This window comes from Taurulus bubalis (assembly GCF_910589615.1).
Source record: "Taurulus bubalis genome assembly, chromosome: 9".
NCBI classification, from domain to species: domain Eukaryota; kingdom Metazoa; phylum Chordata; class Actinopteri; order Perciformes; family Cottidae; genus Taurulus; species Taurulus bubalis.
This window is the reverse complement of record NC_136597.1, coordinates 14,055,634-14,071,769: the sequence shown is the minus strand read 5'-3', so window position 1 is coordinate 14,071,769 and position 16,136 is coordinate 14,055,634. Positions and strand designations below refer to the sequence as shown.

Below are 16,136 nucleotides of genomic sequence, written 5' to 3'. Positions count from 1 at the left end.
TATCCAATTTGATTGACAGCCTCTCAATTGGTAATTAATTTGCACTTGACTTTATTCAGCTGTTTCTTACGCTGCTGAGCCCCCCCCCCCCCCGCCCCCCCTCCCCACAACTTATCTTGCTTTCACACTCTCTCACTCACACATACACACAAACACACTCCTCTCTTACAGTACAACCTTTTCATTCTGCCAGTCCTACACTGTGTCTGGCCTTTAGCATACAGTGCTGTAAGACTGTGATAGCCCTGTGGTTTGAGCTCTGCAAGTGAGATCATAATCACTTCTCAATCTCAAGGATGCTCTCCATCGTGCTTTTTAACATACTCTCTTTTGCTCAGGCTTTCTAGAATTAGACTGACACTGTGAAGAAGTTGACCTTGTGCAGTTTTCAATCTAAATCCCTGTCATATTTCACTCTCCAGAAACTGGCCACATCTGCTGAGATATTCCAGATGGAGCATTCGTGGCAAGACGAGTTTGAGGTAACAGAAGGACACAGATCTGCACACTTACAGGAATACCTGTAAAGTGTATGTACGTTTTATGTATGAGTAGTATATACTCTATGTGGGTAAAACACAGGGAGAAACTCAGACTGAAACATGAATGGCCATGCACTTGATCTGGTTTTACAAGCCATACATTCCTTTCATTGTCTGAATAGGTTTAATCTGTTTGGGTCTGTGTGTCGTTAGCAGTGATTACAGCTCCATTCCTAAATTGGTTTATTGCATATTACACTCTGTGGTATGACTCATTATGCCCTTCATTTCAGATGGCAGATACTCTGATTTCTAAGAACTACAGCGGCACGCAATTACAACGCAGAGTAAAGTGGTAGTCAGGAAAAAATACTTGTCACAGAGATGGTTATAGATGTGTCTAAGCTGTGCATTGCCATATTGCATCCTCAATGGCAGGAAAATGCTTCCCTGGAGCATTGCAAATGGCAGTAGGCACACAGTTACGGATGTAAAGAGAGGAACACTCGACACACTCAGCTCAACTCTTACAGTATTAATTTGATTGATAGCACAGACTAGTGTCTTCATTAACATAAAACTGGAGAATATACTAATGGAGTTGCTTGCCAACAAGATAAAGAGATGTTTAGAAAGGGATTAAGCATTTCATGTTTGCACAAATGTTATGCTTCTTTGTGCAACATCCTAAAGCAGCCACAAAGTGATGTTTGTGCTTCCGTGTGACTTGTTTACAGGGTGATGAAATATCCTACTACAACGCAAAGGACAACGTGAGTGCTTTGTATTTGCTCTCCTTCCATATTAGCCCCTGCAAACACACAGGTCACACTCAGACATGGGCCAGTAATATGGCGTTGCTTCTCATCACCCTCTCTCTCTTGTCCTCCCTTTCACCTCCTCATCTTCCCTCCTCTCCTGCATTTTCCTTCCCCTATTCACCACAATGGTATCTTATTTCTTCACTCTCACTTTCTATCATTGCCTCAGCCTTTTACTGAAATCACTCCCTCTTTTGCCTCCTCTCCAGGCTTTTCTTCCCATGTAGCTTCGTCTCCATCTTCCCTCCTCCCACCCTCTCTCAGGTGAAGAGGTTTCTGCCATGTTTCTCCTCTAATTGACAGATGAGATGTATGAGCTGGCTACACTGTTGCTTTATTAGGAAGCAACTCTCTCTCCCCTCCCCCTCTTGCTTGTTCTCTCTCCCTCCACCTCACACTCTCTCTACCCTGCTTTCTTTCCTTCATATCTCATCATGCTTTTCTTCATATATCTCCCTGTCTGTTCTGCTCTTATTGATGTATATTGGTGAATGCACACTAGGAGTTATACATCTCCACAAGGGGCAAAGACAATCTTGCTGTTTCCTGCTACTCCCCCTAAGTGAAGATGATAAGAATGTGAGAAAGTAAGATATTAGGAATACAGTCAATGATGCTATTTATTCTCAAACGAGCTGGAAGGGTGTGAAATGTACAGCAATGACATTCTCACATCAGACAGAAGTTGATGATGAATATAATCAGTCCTGTGCTTTTAAATATACCCACAAAATGTTTTTTGCGTGGAATGACGCTTCAGCAAATCAAATAACAAGGCTTTGTGTGGTGTCTTAAACCTACAGTTAGCATTACTATCTGCATCTTGATTTTATTTTGTTCCCTCAGCTGGATTTAAATGAGACAGAGGGAAGAAAATATAGGATTCGGCCAGACTTTAAAGAGGACCCGTCGTTTAGGCGTTTGACTGATCACAACCACACGGCTGTCCACATCCCCACTGACATCTATGATGGCTGTGAGTACACACACACACACACACACACACACACACACACACACACACACACACACACACCATTGGTTGCCATGGATACAAGTGACACACCAACACGTTATGACATGTTGTTTACAGATAGTCCCCTCTAGCAAATTTGCCCATGGTTAAATGATATTAAAAAAAAGAAGTGATAAGGCATAAGAGGATCTTCTCTTGTACTCTAAGCCATGGGTCCTTGGGATGTAAATTAGTAGAGGATCCTCTAAATATAATGAATCGGTGCCTTTCATGCCATTGAGGTTTTGATGAAGAACCTTTTGATTCAATCTGCTCATGTGTCCCAAGGCTTTGGATTTATTGAAGCATAATCATTAATACAAAGTTGATTAATTTGAATTCTAGGAATCTAGAAGGAATCTGCATTCCATCCATACATTTAACGATTATCCTGCACGGTTTTATTTATTCCACATTTTTGTTTTATACTTGCCTGCCCAATACTGTCAGTACTGTGAAATCACTGGGGTAGGCACCGTTTGTTGGGGAGGTATTCAGATTTTCAATAAAAATGTGTGTTTGAAGGGGATGTTTCCACAACATAAATAGTTATAGAGTGGGAATTATGACCCGTTTACAATATCTTTAGAGCTTATAATACATCATTAAAACTACTAATGACAAGATATGTTATAATCCATAAAATGCAATCTTTTATTACCTTATCATTAAAAAAAACATTTAGAATCTTTGATGGTGACTTCACAGCAGTTGGAATGATTTTTGGACAATGGCACAAAAAATAAGAAAATTCTGGAGCTGTTATGAGCAGCAGTGTATTATCAAACAACAAAGGGATCTGTACCTGCCAATCTGGATCAGCGATGATCAGTAATTAGTATTGGTGGGGAAAACAAACGTGATCAGGGATCTCTAAAAGTTATATTTGCTCCCTTTTTTTCTTTTGTGCTGATCCGATCTGGGACTCTAATCCATGATACAATCTGAACTGTGAGTTTTATGATCCGTTGCATCACTAGTGACAGAGGAATTGTGCTGCTTAATGACAGGTTTGTGCAGCCTACTAACCGAGAGGTCTCCAACCACTGTGGCCTCGAGCAATGCAGGGACTGACCCTCATTTTTACAGCAAAAAAAGAGAATTAATAATGACAATAATAACTTTATTCATACAGCACCTCTAAAAACAAAATGTACGAAGTGCTTTGACAGACAAAGCAGCAAAAGCAAGGCAATAAAACAACAGAAAGATCAACAGTGAGGCCCAAAAAACTTAGAGTTAAACCCTGAAGCAGTACATTTGATGAAACAATAAAAACAATCAATACAATATAAATAAACTAAATTGCACTTACTGTTATCAAATCAGGGCCAGTAACTGTGTGATGGCCATGTGCAGGCTGTCAGTTGCATTTTAACTGGCTGGTATTGTAGTGTATGCCTCTGTAAAACCATTTTAGATTTTAATGAAACATAATGTGCATCTGTTCAGCGTGTTTGTCCTGTTAAAAAAAAAAATCTGATCATTTCATCGTCATGTGGTGACATTTACCTTGAGTGGTTCAGAGTAATTTGATTCTCTAGAGTCACTGTGACATTAGCACAGCTCAAGTTGAATTTCAATGACTTAAGGATGGTCTGTTGAATATCTTAACTGTGGTCTGAATTATGTATTATATTTGAATAGCTTTCTTTTTCTTCTATTTTTACATTTTGAGCACTTTGGTGGTTTTCTTATCGTCGTGTGACTTACAATGAGCAAAAAAGCGTGCAGTGCCTTGCTCAAGATACTTCACCAGAACACATGGTTCACCATGAGTATGAATATGAGTCCAGTTCCAGGAAAGTTTCTTTAACCATCAAGCTGTATTGGTACTGTTTGACTTGTGTTTGAGTAATTGTGTAATTTGTATCCTTGGCTGTGTGAGAGTATCTGTGTGTATGTGTTTAGGTATTCAATTATTTTATTGTTTAATTAATTTATTCTTATACGTCCATCATATTACATATATTTTACATACATGAAATTTGGTCTCTGCATTTAATCCATCCTATGGAGCAGTGGGCTGTTGTGAAGTGCCCGGGGCGCAACTGGGGGTTCAGCATCTTGCTCAAGGACACTTTGACATGCAAGCTATGGGGAGACCAGGGATCGACCCAACTACCTTGGGGTTTCAGAACGACCACTCTCCCCATTACATGAGCTACAGCCGTCCCAATTATCAGAGTACAGTGGGATGTGGTGCATCAGCAGTGACTTGGAAGGACAGCAGAAGGGAGGGACTTCCTCAGCATGGCCCTCAGCCTGCTGGGGAACCGTCTGGCCTCAAGGTTACACACTTCACCTTTCTGCTGACCCCAAACACAGGGGCAGAAATGAGGGATAGGGACGCACACATGGTTGTCAGGGTCTGTTATCTGTAAATGTGCAAGCCTGGTTTATTAGCATACTTTTGAACTCGTTGTGACTGTATAATTGTTTTCTCCAGAGACACTTCCCTTGCAATAATCTGGGCTGGGAGCCATGACTCATACTGCTTTTATCACAAGGTGCTGTTTATTGGTAGCCTGTGATGAGTATGCATAGATACACTGAGCTGCTGGGACCTGTCCAGGGCTGAAGTGTGATCTCAGTGAAATGAAAGAAACAATATGTGTGTGCGGAGGACTCAAAGCTGGTAGTAGGGCTGCACCCAACGTACATTTTTTATTGATCATTTTATTGATTGTTTTCTCAATCAGTCATTTAATCTAGGGACAAATTCATTGATTATTCTCAAAAAATCTTTAAACACTAATACTGAACATAAAATGCAAAAGGACTGCTGGGACAAACTACTGTAAGTCATAGCAACCTTTCCATGAACTGGAGAGTAATTTACCGTGATGATAATCAATTGTATTTTTGCAAGGGAAATAATTAAAAAGAATGTTTTCTCATTTTCTCATACATTGTCGTTAAAGTAAACAATAGATGACGCATTGTGTAACGTAATCATAACGGAAGCGGTTCAGATATTTCTTTTTACAAGGAGCGATGCCGAAACATTTAGAAGATCTCACTGTAAATTTATGTAAACGGTGACGTTGATTATGTTGACAAATCGCCCCTAACTGGTAGCATACTTACGTAGTGGGGAACAATCTTTTGGACTGAAAAGCCAGTCCCCGCAAGTTTATTTGAGGTTGAGGTTGACACAAGGTTTTAGGATTAGGCTAGAGTCAGAATAAACCAAAGGGGTAAGATGTGGCATGTGCTGCTGATGGAAATGGGATACGGAAGTAATATATTCTAAGAAGAAACCCGACTTAAATACGTGATATATGTCATATATAGTGTGTCAAATATTGGCACACGTGCAGAAGTGTATGTTTTGTATGCCTGGAGAAAAAAGAGACAGAGGATTTATACGTTATTGCGGTTCCAACTCTCCAATTTGATCTCTACCCTATAAATGTTCCAGGAATAGCCTTTGCTCAGCTGGAGAAAATTGGATTTTCTGGGCAAAGTGGGAGGCAAGTTTATGAAATCAGCTACTATAGGCCGCAGCATGTCACGTGTGTGAGACGAGTGTACAATAGGAAGCAGACGTTCACTTCAGATCACAGACAGATGACAAAAGCCTGCGGTCCAGTAAAGGACATGGTCACATGTGTGAACAAGAAGAAAAGGAAATTATGGAATTCTGTGGTGTTGCTTTTGGATAGCTGGAATTGTATACAAAATACATGACAAAAACACATTTTGAAGAGAACAGTACATCCTCATTATAGAATGCTAGCTAGTAGTTTTTTCTCTTCCAGAAAAACAGAACAAAACAGCTGACAAGAAAGACGGCAACATACAGTGACACAACACAGAAAGACTTAGAGATGGACTGATACAAAGAATATTGAATGCATTATAACATTTATGTTTTTTGTCCAGTAATGCCGTAAGACCCCCAGTTTCTCATATTCAGCGAAAATTATTTTTTATCTAAGACAATACAGTATGATCTTCCTTGAGTAGATTCCATTTTTAAATACAATCTAAACTTCTATAAACAGTATACTATATTATACCTCCATGTTCTGACCCAGTCCTACATTCTACAACTACTACCTTGCTACACTGTTGCTCTCACTGTCGCTACTGGATGAAACACATCACTATATCAGAGGGAGTTTCTCTTTAGTAGAGTAGGCCCTCCGTTCTAGACATAACATATATGATGATTGTATGGGGGGATGGACTACCTTATAGCAGTGAAATACAATTTACTCTTTAATGTTCAAAATAAACCAACCCATGTTATGTTTGTGAAGTATATTGTACCCCTGATATCCCACTGAGATGAAGTCATCATAGGATGTAGATTCAGTGTGGCATCAAAGCCATGCCGAGTGCAGCCAGGGAATTCATTAGTGTCAATGGCAATATGGGCGACTACAGGATACTGTATCCCTTATGAAGCAGCAGTGGAGTTTTTAAAATATTACGACTAAGTCCGGAGTACTCAAAACCAATGGAAATAATAAAAAGAACATATTACCACTGGGTTTGATGTTTTTAGTTTGCTTGTTTCGCATTGTATTTTGGTTTATTTGCTTAGTATGTATGTGTATAATTATGTGTGTATCTCACTATACAGCTATAGCAATTAGCAGACCTGTGTGTACCTGCCTGTCTTCATCAGCCTTCACTTAAAAATCACACATACAGTTTGTAATTTTCTCATTATCTAACAAGGGCTGTGGTGTTATTTTCTCTCCTTTTCCCTTTAAAATTCTGCCCTTAATGAGGGAAAAACATTACTGAGCATGCACACCACATGCTCGCTCGCACTCTCTCTCTCTCTCTCTCTCTCTCTCTCTCTCCCTCCCTCCCTCTCTCACTCTCTCTCACTCTCTCTCTTTCTATAATAAAAAAGCATGCACTCCTGGCAACCGAGGCTTCATTAACTCACCCCTCTAGAGGCATGTATGCAAATGAACAGTGTTTGCTTTGCACATCAATGAGCTATGTCACAGTCAATACAGAATATCAACACATGCACACACGCATACACATATATATGTACAGAGACACATAAAAGCATATGCAGTACTATGTACATTAGTACAAAGGAAGGAAGGACAGAAAAAGGAAGGGCAGTAAAGAGAAAGACAGAGCAAAGATAGAGTTGGGACAGCATGTGCTGTGTCTCCATCCATCATAGTAAGTGGGATGTGGCTCTGAGCTGTCTGGGTGCTGTGTCATTACAGCTATAATGTCTGTTGCCTCTCACAACACACACTATTAATCACACGCATGCACACATACAAACACACGCCTACAAACACACACAGGTTGTCGAGTGTTTCAAGTCAAATTAAACAAAGTTCACTGCAAACCCATTACACGCCATAAAACCACTCCTCAGTATCTGTTACTAAATCTCAGCACGGCAGGGTGTGCTGGCCTCATATTTGCTCACGCGTCCCTCTAGGCGAGTGGGTAGACACTGAGCAGACTTGTGTGCGTGCATCTTAATGCATGTGTTAATCTGGGATGTACACATGTCTTGGACAGTCTACAATGCCTGCGCATATGTCTATTGATCATTATTACAGAACACACATACTGACATGCACACAGAACAGCAGCAATGCATATTTTTTTTATTTTTAGTACATGTTGTTTGATATGTATTTGTGTGGTTTTCTAGCCACCATTGTGCTGAATGAACTGAACTGGTCAGACGCCTTGGAGGAAGTGTTTAGAAAGAACAGAGAGGATGACCCGACCCTTCTCTGGCAGGTGTATGGCAGCGCTACAGGCCTGGCTCGCTACTACCCAGGTAATTAAACAACAACCAAAAAAACAGTCTTTGTCCTTCAACACAGTGGAGACACATTTAACTCAGAATAAGAAAACACTGGTAGGTTATTTTGGCCAAACTGTTTGTGTATATATGTCTGTTCATATAAGATAAGATAAGATAATCCTTTATTAGTCCCTCAGTGGGGAAATTACAGGATTACAGCAGCATTGCTCACAAGTGAATAAAGAATAATTAAATAGAAACAAGTAATATAAATAAATATAAATAAGCAGTAAAACAGTAGAATATTAATATACAGACTGAATAGAAAAGTATATATATATATATATATATATATATATATATATATATATATATATATATATATATATATATATATATGCGTTTAGTTCCATATCAAATCAGAGGTGTACTAATCAGCCGATTATTACTTGGTTAACCTACAGTAAGATGCAGGGTGTGGCTTTTAATCAAAACTACAAACAGCCAGGGAACATATTCATGAGTTTGCTTGTTCCCACTGCACTGAACAAATAAACTCAATAAATAATCTTCCTCGCTCAACTTGCATTGATTTTATATGTGGTGCCATCGATGGTGTCATGCTATCTTTAGCTGCATTGGTCTAGTGTGGCTCACTATCAGAAGTGCTTTCTCTGCCAAGCTATTTCTATTCATGAGATTCCCTGTCATCATTGACACTATATGGCTTTATGAGAAAAGTTTATGTCTAATATTCATGAATTTTCATTGGCGCTGAATTTATTCCTCTTTGTTCCTTTTTTCCCTCTTTTTTAACTTCTTAGCATGCATGATAGGCAGTCACACACCCGTACTGGTTTGTTTTCATGGTGCTCCTCACTAACAGTATACAGATAGGAAGTACATGATTATTGTCAAAGCCAGTGAATACCCTGTTTTGCATCTTGGAAGTATTTTTTATCTTATTTCCCTGCTGTTTTACCTCTTTGTGAAAAATGAGCATGAGCATAAAACATGTTGTAATGTAGAAGGTGTGGGATTTCATTCAACAAGCCATGAAGGCACAATTGTCTTTTATGTATGTATATATATATATATATATATATATATATATATATGTATATATATATATATATATATATATATATATATATATATATATATATATATATATATATATATATCTTCCCAAAATGACTGACAGGGACTAGACATTGCTGGCTGAATATGATACTGCCAGTTATTTGTAGATCAACACTTTCCGTCAGAGGTGTCAGAAATTAGAATTTGTGTTTTTTTTCTTCCTTTTAATTATAAAAAAGTTGTCGTCAACCCATATCTTATCTCCTCTAAAAGCTTCTCCCTGGATGGATGCTCGCAAGACCCCCAGTAAAATTGACCTGTATGATGTCCGCAGGAGGCCATGGTAAGCCAACGGCAAGAAAAACTACAAGTAACATGACATTCATTTAATGATGGTCAGAACTCAAGCCAAAAATATCAGATTGTATGTGTTATGGGGCATATATGATTATTTGTTTAACTGTTATGTAGTTGCTTGTTTGGTTGTAGGTGTTTATGAATACATTTTTAGTTAAAGTAAGTGCATGAAGGTCTGGTTGATCATTAAATACATATTCATCAACTTTCAGTGGAATTTTATTGTGACAAATAGTCATAGTGAGTACTTGCTATACACAATTATGTTTTATTTATGAATCCAAACAAATTGTATTAATTGTAACATTTAATTTTAAGTTCTGGAACAGGTAAAAAGTAGACTTGATTTTTTATTTGTATTTATTAATGTTCTTCCAGGTACATTCAAGGAGCTGCCTCACCCAAAGATATGCTAATCCTTGTGGATGCGTGAGTTACTTTATAGCCTCATTGATCCATAACCTCTTCACATCAGTCATGATTTCCCCTGATTATAACACATGCCTTCCTAGAATTACCACAAAAACTGAGCATTTCCCAAGGCAGACACATTTCTAATAATATTGAGTACAAAAACTGAGCAGACAGATTGCAGCGAGAATATGTTGGGTATTTTGTTGTTGTTGCAGAAGCGGGAGTGTGTCTGGCTTGACTCTCAAACTGATCAGGACCTCCGTCAGTGAGATGCTGGAGACTCTGTCTGATGACGACTACGTCAATGTAGTTTATGTGAGTATTAATAAACCCATCGCTGACTGTGGGGTGGTCTGTTTGTGCCACGCGACGGGGAATACGATGCATGCTGAGAAACGGGGCAGAGTGACGGACGGATTCGGAACGTGTGCATGAATGAGCTTATGTACATTTGAAGGGAGATGCACACATGAAGACATTGTGCACATAACCCGCACATACACAACACACCCCCCCGCACACATTCACATACACACAAGAGAGACAGAGATGGATGACAAGTAATGAAATATGGATTTCTCTCAGGTCTGGCCACCCTGAAACAAACCTTTAATGAAATACCCACTGCTCTATTTGGTGTACAGGATTAAAACTCTGTACTACATGCCCCTACCCCACCTGATACCCGTGTGTGTGTGTGTGTGTGTGTGTGTGTGTGTGTGTGTGTGTGTGTGTGTGTGTGTGTGTGTGTGTGTGTATGCGTGCATGCGTGTATGCATGCCTGCACACGCATGGTTGTACATTCCCACTTTTCCTATAGGTATTAAATCCACACTTCTGACAAGAGTGAACCCTTGGAAACACTCATTCATCACTCTTTTGATCACTCCATCACTTGTTCCTTTCATCAATGAGTCGTGCAATTCCTCTCAGCATCTTGCCATGTACCTCCATACATCTCTTTGTGTCAACAAAGGATCACCCTGTACACAATATGCTCCGCCTCTTCTTTATACAGAACCACAACTTTCCTCCTCTCACTGCCTCCACTTTCTTCCCCTTCGTTCTTATTTTTCTCACCCACCAATCACTTCTATAGCCCCCCCATCATTCCACCTTTTCCTTATAACCATCTATTCTAGGCCTTCCACGCTTGTGATAACACTCAAAAAGAGCCAATCAGAAGACTGTGTGATACTAGAATGGACGCCTGTGAAGGTGTTTATTGAGATGGGTCTTTATAGAGATTGGAGCTGTCTTCTTCTTTCTCATTGTACAAAGACAGCCATTCAGTCTCCGTTTCCTCTCTCCGGGGACCTTTTGTCTTGGACACAATGTATTCTGTTTCACGGTGGACTTGTGATTCTGCAAAGATGGGCAATTATCAGAATCTGTTGGGGAGCTCAGTGTGTGTGTGTGTGTGTGTGTGTGTGTGTGTGTGTGTGTGTGTGTGTGTGTGTGTGTGTGTGTGTGTGTGTGTGTGTGTGTGTGTGTGTCTAAGAAAGTGAGACAGAATGAGATAGATTAGTTCAAAGAGTGAAGTCCAATTCAGTATCAACTTAGAACTTTTTTCTTTAAATTGTTTTCCAACTTTCCTCCATGACGGCATTACACCCACTGCTGTTAGTAGTCCAAGGAAAATGAAAGGCACCCATTTAAAGGTGCAAATGAATCAATTACATTATTACAATTTGTGTCTTTAAATGTTTGTCCAATGTTCCAGTACAATAACATTGTCCTAACCAAAGTCATTTCTAAAATCTGGGAATACTTAGACATTGCTTGAATGAAGACTTTATCTGGAGGTAAAACTGAAAGTGAGTGCACGTCACCGGGACATCTGTAAACTGTAAAGAATGCTTACAACAGACAGTGTGGGTCATAATTGTAACATTCACTTTGCTTTAGTTTCCAAAGGTTTGGCTAACCTGGGGATATGTCTACAACCCATATGATCAAGTGAACGTGTTTCTTGTTTCATCTTAACTTCATCTTGTTTCAGCTCAACGCTACCACATTTTCAGAGCCCAGTAATGTAAGCGTGTACAATGATATTGCCAATAGAAAGGATTTCCAAAGCTACAAAAATAAGACAATAATACATCATAATATATACCATAGTCATCCCTGAGTTGCTTTGCCAAAACTAATTATTCTTTCTCTGTCACCCTCTTTCTTTCTATTCATATGTTTCTTTCTGTCATTGACTCACTTACTCATACACACGCACACGCATCGCCCTATGTCTGGCCCTGAGGGTGTTGTAGCCTGACACTATATAATTAATCTCTAATATTACCCATAAATCCCTGCCCATTAACACTAGCCCAGGGACTAAATTGGCATTTGGTCATGGAAGATGCTCACACCTTTCATGCAGCAGGTCAGAAGAATGCTGTTGGCTGTTTCTTTCCGCTCAGTCTTTCCATCTCTGTCCTCGTCATTTAAAAAAAAATGGCACTTTTGTTCTCACTTTACATCACACTCCTATCACACTGTGTCACTTTCATCCAACATGTTCAGCCAATTTAGCTGGTGTCAGCGGTGTTAGACAGAATCAGTCAGGGCAAGTACCAAACCAGCGTAGCAAAAGTCTAGCTGGATTAGCGCTTGAAGATTAGCCTTCTCTCTTGTCATCACTAATCCATTAGCAAGATCATCACACACACACACACACACACACACACACACACACACACACACACACACACACACACACACACACACACACACACACACACACACACACACAGAGCTGTTGTAATAGGATCACAAGGGAACAGTGGAATTTGTTATAGATTGTATTGACATTTGTTTGCAAGGCCAATAACACAATTTTACAAAGCCTGAATGTGTTTTTTTCATCTACAAAAATGTTATATTTCTGATTAGGATTGATGTGTCACATGCACTACTTGAGCTCATTACTACCTCTGCCATGGAGTTTTTGTTTTTGACTCTGTTTGTTTGTTTGTCAGTAGGCTTACCGTAAAACTAGTTGCCCAATTATCATGAAACTTTGTGGAAGGGTGTAGTATGGGCCAAGTAAGAACCCATTCAAGTTTGGAGTGGATCCAAATCACGAGGCAAATACATGCATTATATTTCACTTACAGAAACGGGCTTGGCAGAGTTCTGCTCTTCTGGTTTTCTCAATGAGATACATCATCTAATTGTTCCGGCTTTTAAATCCTGTATTCACACGCTCTCCCTAGTCTTTTTATGTATTATTCCTGTTATTTCCTGTTTCTCGCCCCTCCCACATTCACATCCCATCTTCACTTCTCCTTTAAATAGATTATGTGATAAAAGATCCCTGTCTGCTCCATGGGGGCAACTATGTGAACTTCCATTCTGTTTGTGTGTGTACGCGTTTATGTGCTGTCAGCTTGATTCAGTCTTTTGTCAAACCATAGCCATTGTGATATTGCCTTTCCATCCAATGGAGATGTGTCTGTCTGTTATTGTCAATCTAAAAGGAATTTCCAGGCTGTCAGGCTCATTGGAGACACACACTCAAACACACCCACACACCCATATGGTCAGGGCTCTTTTCGTCTCCTTGCTTGTCTGTGTAGATCAGTGTTTCCAGCCTCCCTTTTGGCCATCTCACAGAGACACATTGATTAGTTGAGATCGATGAGGTGCAGTATTGTTTTAGAAGAGTTCTGCAACACAATGAACATGCTGGTTAACTACAGTGCTGTCCCATGCCCTTCACATACCACTATAATATATAATATAATATAATGTATTCTGTCATTTGTGCTTATTGTCATTGTGAGCTCTTTGAATGTCTTTGCTCTTCACTGTTCAGATATTTAACAATGAAAACATGGACCGTCGAGCACGGCTCTGAACAGAAGGAGGCAGGCTTTTGGTTAATGCTGGGTGGATTGTGTGTGCATATGTGTGCTCTGAGGTGTAAATGAGGAGGTCTCACCTTTGAAAAAAGATGGTGTTGCTGCCTAACCTCGTTCTTATATGGCAGAATCTTGTTTCCATGGGTACCGAATCTTTGAGCTCCGAGGATGTGAAGCAATTAGTGGGGCTTGATGAATGGGTCTATTTACCGCTGCCTGATAACAGCTAAGTCCAGGTCAGAGTGTGTATGTGTCCTTCATGTGTATCATTTGTTACATATGCACATATGTTGTAATTGTATGAATCATTTTTAGGTCATAATGCATTGCCTGTTTCCCAGTTTAACACTAGGGTGAAGAAGACGGCGTGTTTTGAACATCTGGTTCAAGCCAACGTGAGGAACAAGAAGCTGCTGAAGGATGCTGTTCAGAACATCACAGCGAAAGGAATTACAAACTATACAAAAGGCTTTGAGTTTGCTTTTGAGCAGCTCTCTACGGTAAGACTTTCCAGTTTTATTCTTTTTGTTATGAGAAAAAATGTCATTTTGTCACACTTTAGTGTCGCTAAGAGCACGAGAAGCTTTAAATAAGTTTTGAATGAATGTTACTGATGCATTATTTCAGAAGCATCAGATCATTGTCTTTTACTGCCATCTGCTGGTTGAAAGTGTTACCTCATCTGTCTGTACAATAAAAGAAACATTAGATTGCTATTATTATTTTCATTTGGCTGACAACCCTGAAATGGCAAAGCATTATACTCAAATGGGGTTATTTAACAGTTTTGCATCAAGTAATATTTCTGATCAACTCTGAACTTGCACTTCCACAAAATGATTATGATATGATAGGTTAAGGTGGTGTATGACTTGATGAGAACTGTTGACAGGTCTGAAGCCTTTGGTTTCAGTTCCTAGAAGCTTATGTTCATTGTGATTGTTTTGGATTAAACAAACAAGGACAGCACTAGAGGACAGACAATTGGCTCATTCAAAACAAAAGGTTGTACTCCTGTGTATTGTGAATGTTTCTTAGAAGGAGATAAAAATATATATCTGGAGGTCAGCAAAGACAATTGGCTTCATTATCTGGGGACTCAGCATATATCTCTGTATATATCATATTCACAGCAGAATATCTCTGCTTTGACTTGATGATGACACCAGACAGGTCATGAAAACATCAAGTATGTCAAACTATATGACAGTGTGAACATGTATTAGACCAGCAGACCAACCAAACCTTCAACTACCTGGGGGAAAAACAAATGTTTAATAATAAAATCCTTTGTTTTCCTTTTACTAGACTAATGTGAGTAGAGCAAACTGCAACAAGATCATCATGCTGTTTACTGACGGAGGAGAGGAAAGAGCTCAGGCCATACTAGAGAAGTACAATGCTGAGAAAAAGGTACACACACACACTCACACACACACACACACACACACACACACACACACACACACACACACACACACACACAGAGAGAGAGACTGGGGCATTTGATACTGCAGTGTGGAATTGTGGATGTGCTCCTGTTGTATCAGACTCAGCTTTTTGGAGCTCCCTTTGGGTCCAGACTTCCGTGTGCATATCCTCCCTCCCCAAAAGTTTATGCAGAAGACAAATTATGGTTTTCTGCATATTATGCAAAACATAGACCTTCTCACATACACACTGGTCCACGTTAACACCCACAAATATGCACATGCACAAGGTTGAGGAAATTAGCAGGATGCACAAACACTTTTTTTTTAGATCCAGCTGTCTCATATTTTGCTTGTGACTATTTGTATATTAATTATAGTTGATCTGAAGTATTACAGCAGCACCACAATATGTTAAAACATGTGTTGAAATAACTTATGTGTTTTATTTATATGATATGTAAATGATCTAATATGTTTACATTTTCATTTGTAGCATTTTTTTATAAAATAGCCTTATTAGGCACAAGACAATCATCAATTAATTGACATTTATATTAAATTAAGATAAATGGGACTACCAGAATTCAATTCTTTACATTGTAAGAGGTTAGGTTATGATAAATATTGCTGAATTGAATCTTGTGCTTCAGGTGAGGATCTTCACCTTCTCAGTCGGACAGCACAACTATGATAAAGGACCCATTCAGTGGATGGCCTGCTCCAACAAAGGTACAGCACAAATCATAGCACACATCAATACTGAATAGTGTTCAGTATGTAACAGTGTTCATCTGTGCCAAAGGTCAATCCACACACACACACACACACATAGAAATAACATCAGACATTACCCTATGGGCCTTACATCATACTACACAAATGCAAAATCTTTTAGGTTATACTCATTAGTTATATACGC

General features: G+C 39.3%; 1 protein-coding gene across 1 annotated transcript in view; it reads left to right on the top strand.

The window, feature by feature from the left end:
• LOC306741626 (voltage-dependent calcium channel subunit alpha-2/delta-1) overlaps positions 1–16,136 on the top strand; it is a gene marked incomplete at both ends in the record, with an annotated part of 61,774 nt that overhangs the window by 22,826 nt on the left and 22,812 nt on the right. Inside the window, 10 exons of the mRNA XM_079223939.1 lie at positions 423–482; positions 1,220–1,255; positions 2,150–2,279; positions 7,969–8,100; positions 9,424–9,493; positions 9,886–9,936; positions 10,137–10,236; positions 14,126–14,284; positions 15,093–15,197; positions 15,868–15,946. Of these exons, the coding sequence (XP_079080065.1) occupies positions 423–482; positions 1,220–1,255; positions 2,150–2,279; positions 7,969–8,100; positions 9,424–9,493; positions 9,886–9,936; positions 10,137–10,236; positions 14,126–14,284; positions 15,093–15,197; positions 15,868–15,946 (922 nt within the window). The remainder of the gene's footprint in view (positions 1–422; positions 483–1,219; positions 1,256–2,149; positions 2,280–7,968; positions 8,101–9,423; positions 9,494–9,885; positions 9,937–10,136; positions 10,237–14,125; positions 14,285–15,092; positions 15,198–15,867; positions 15,947–16,136) is intronic.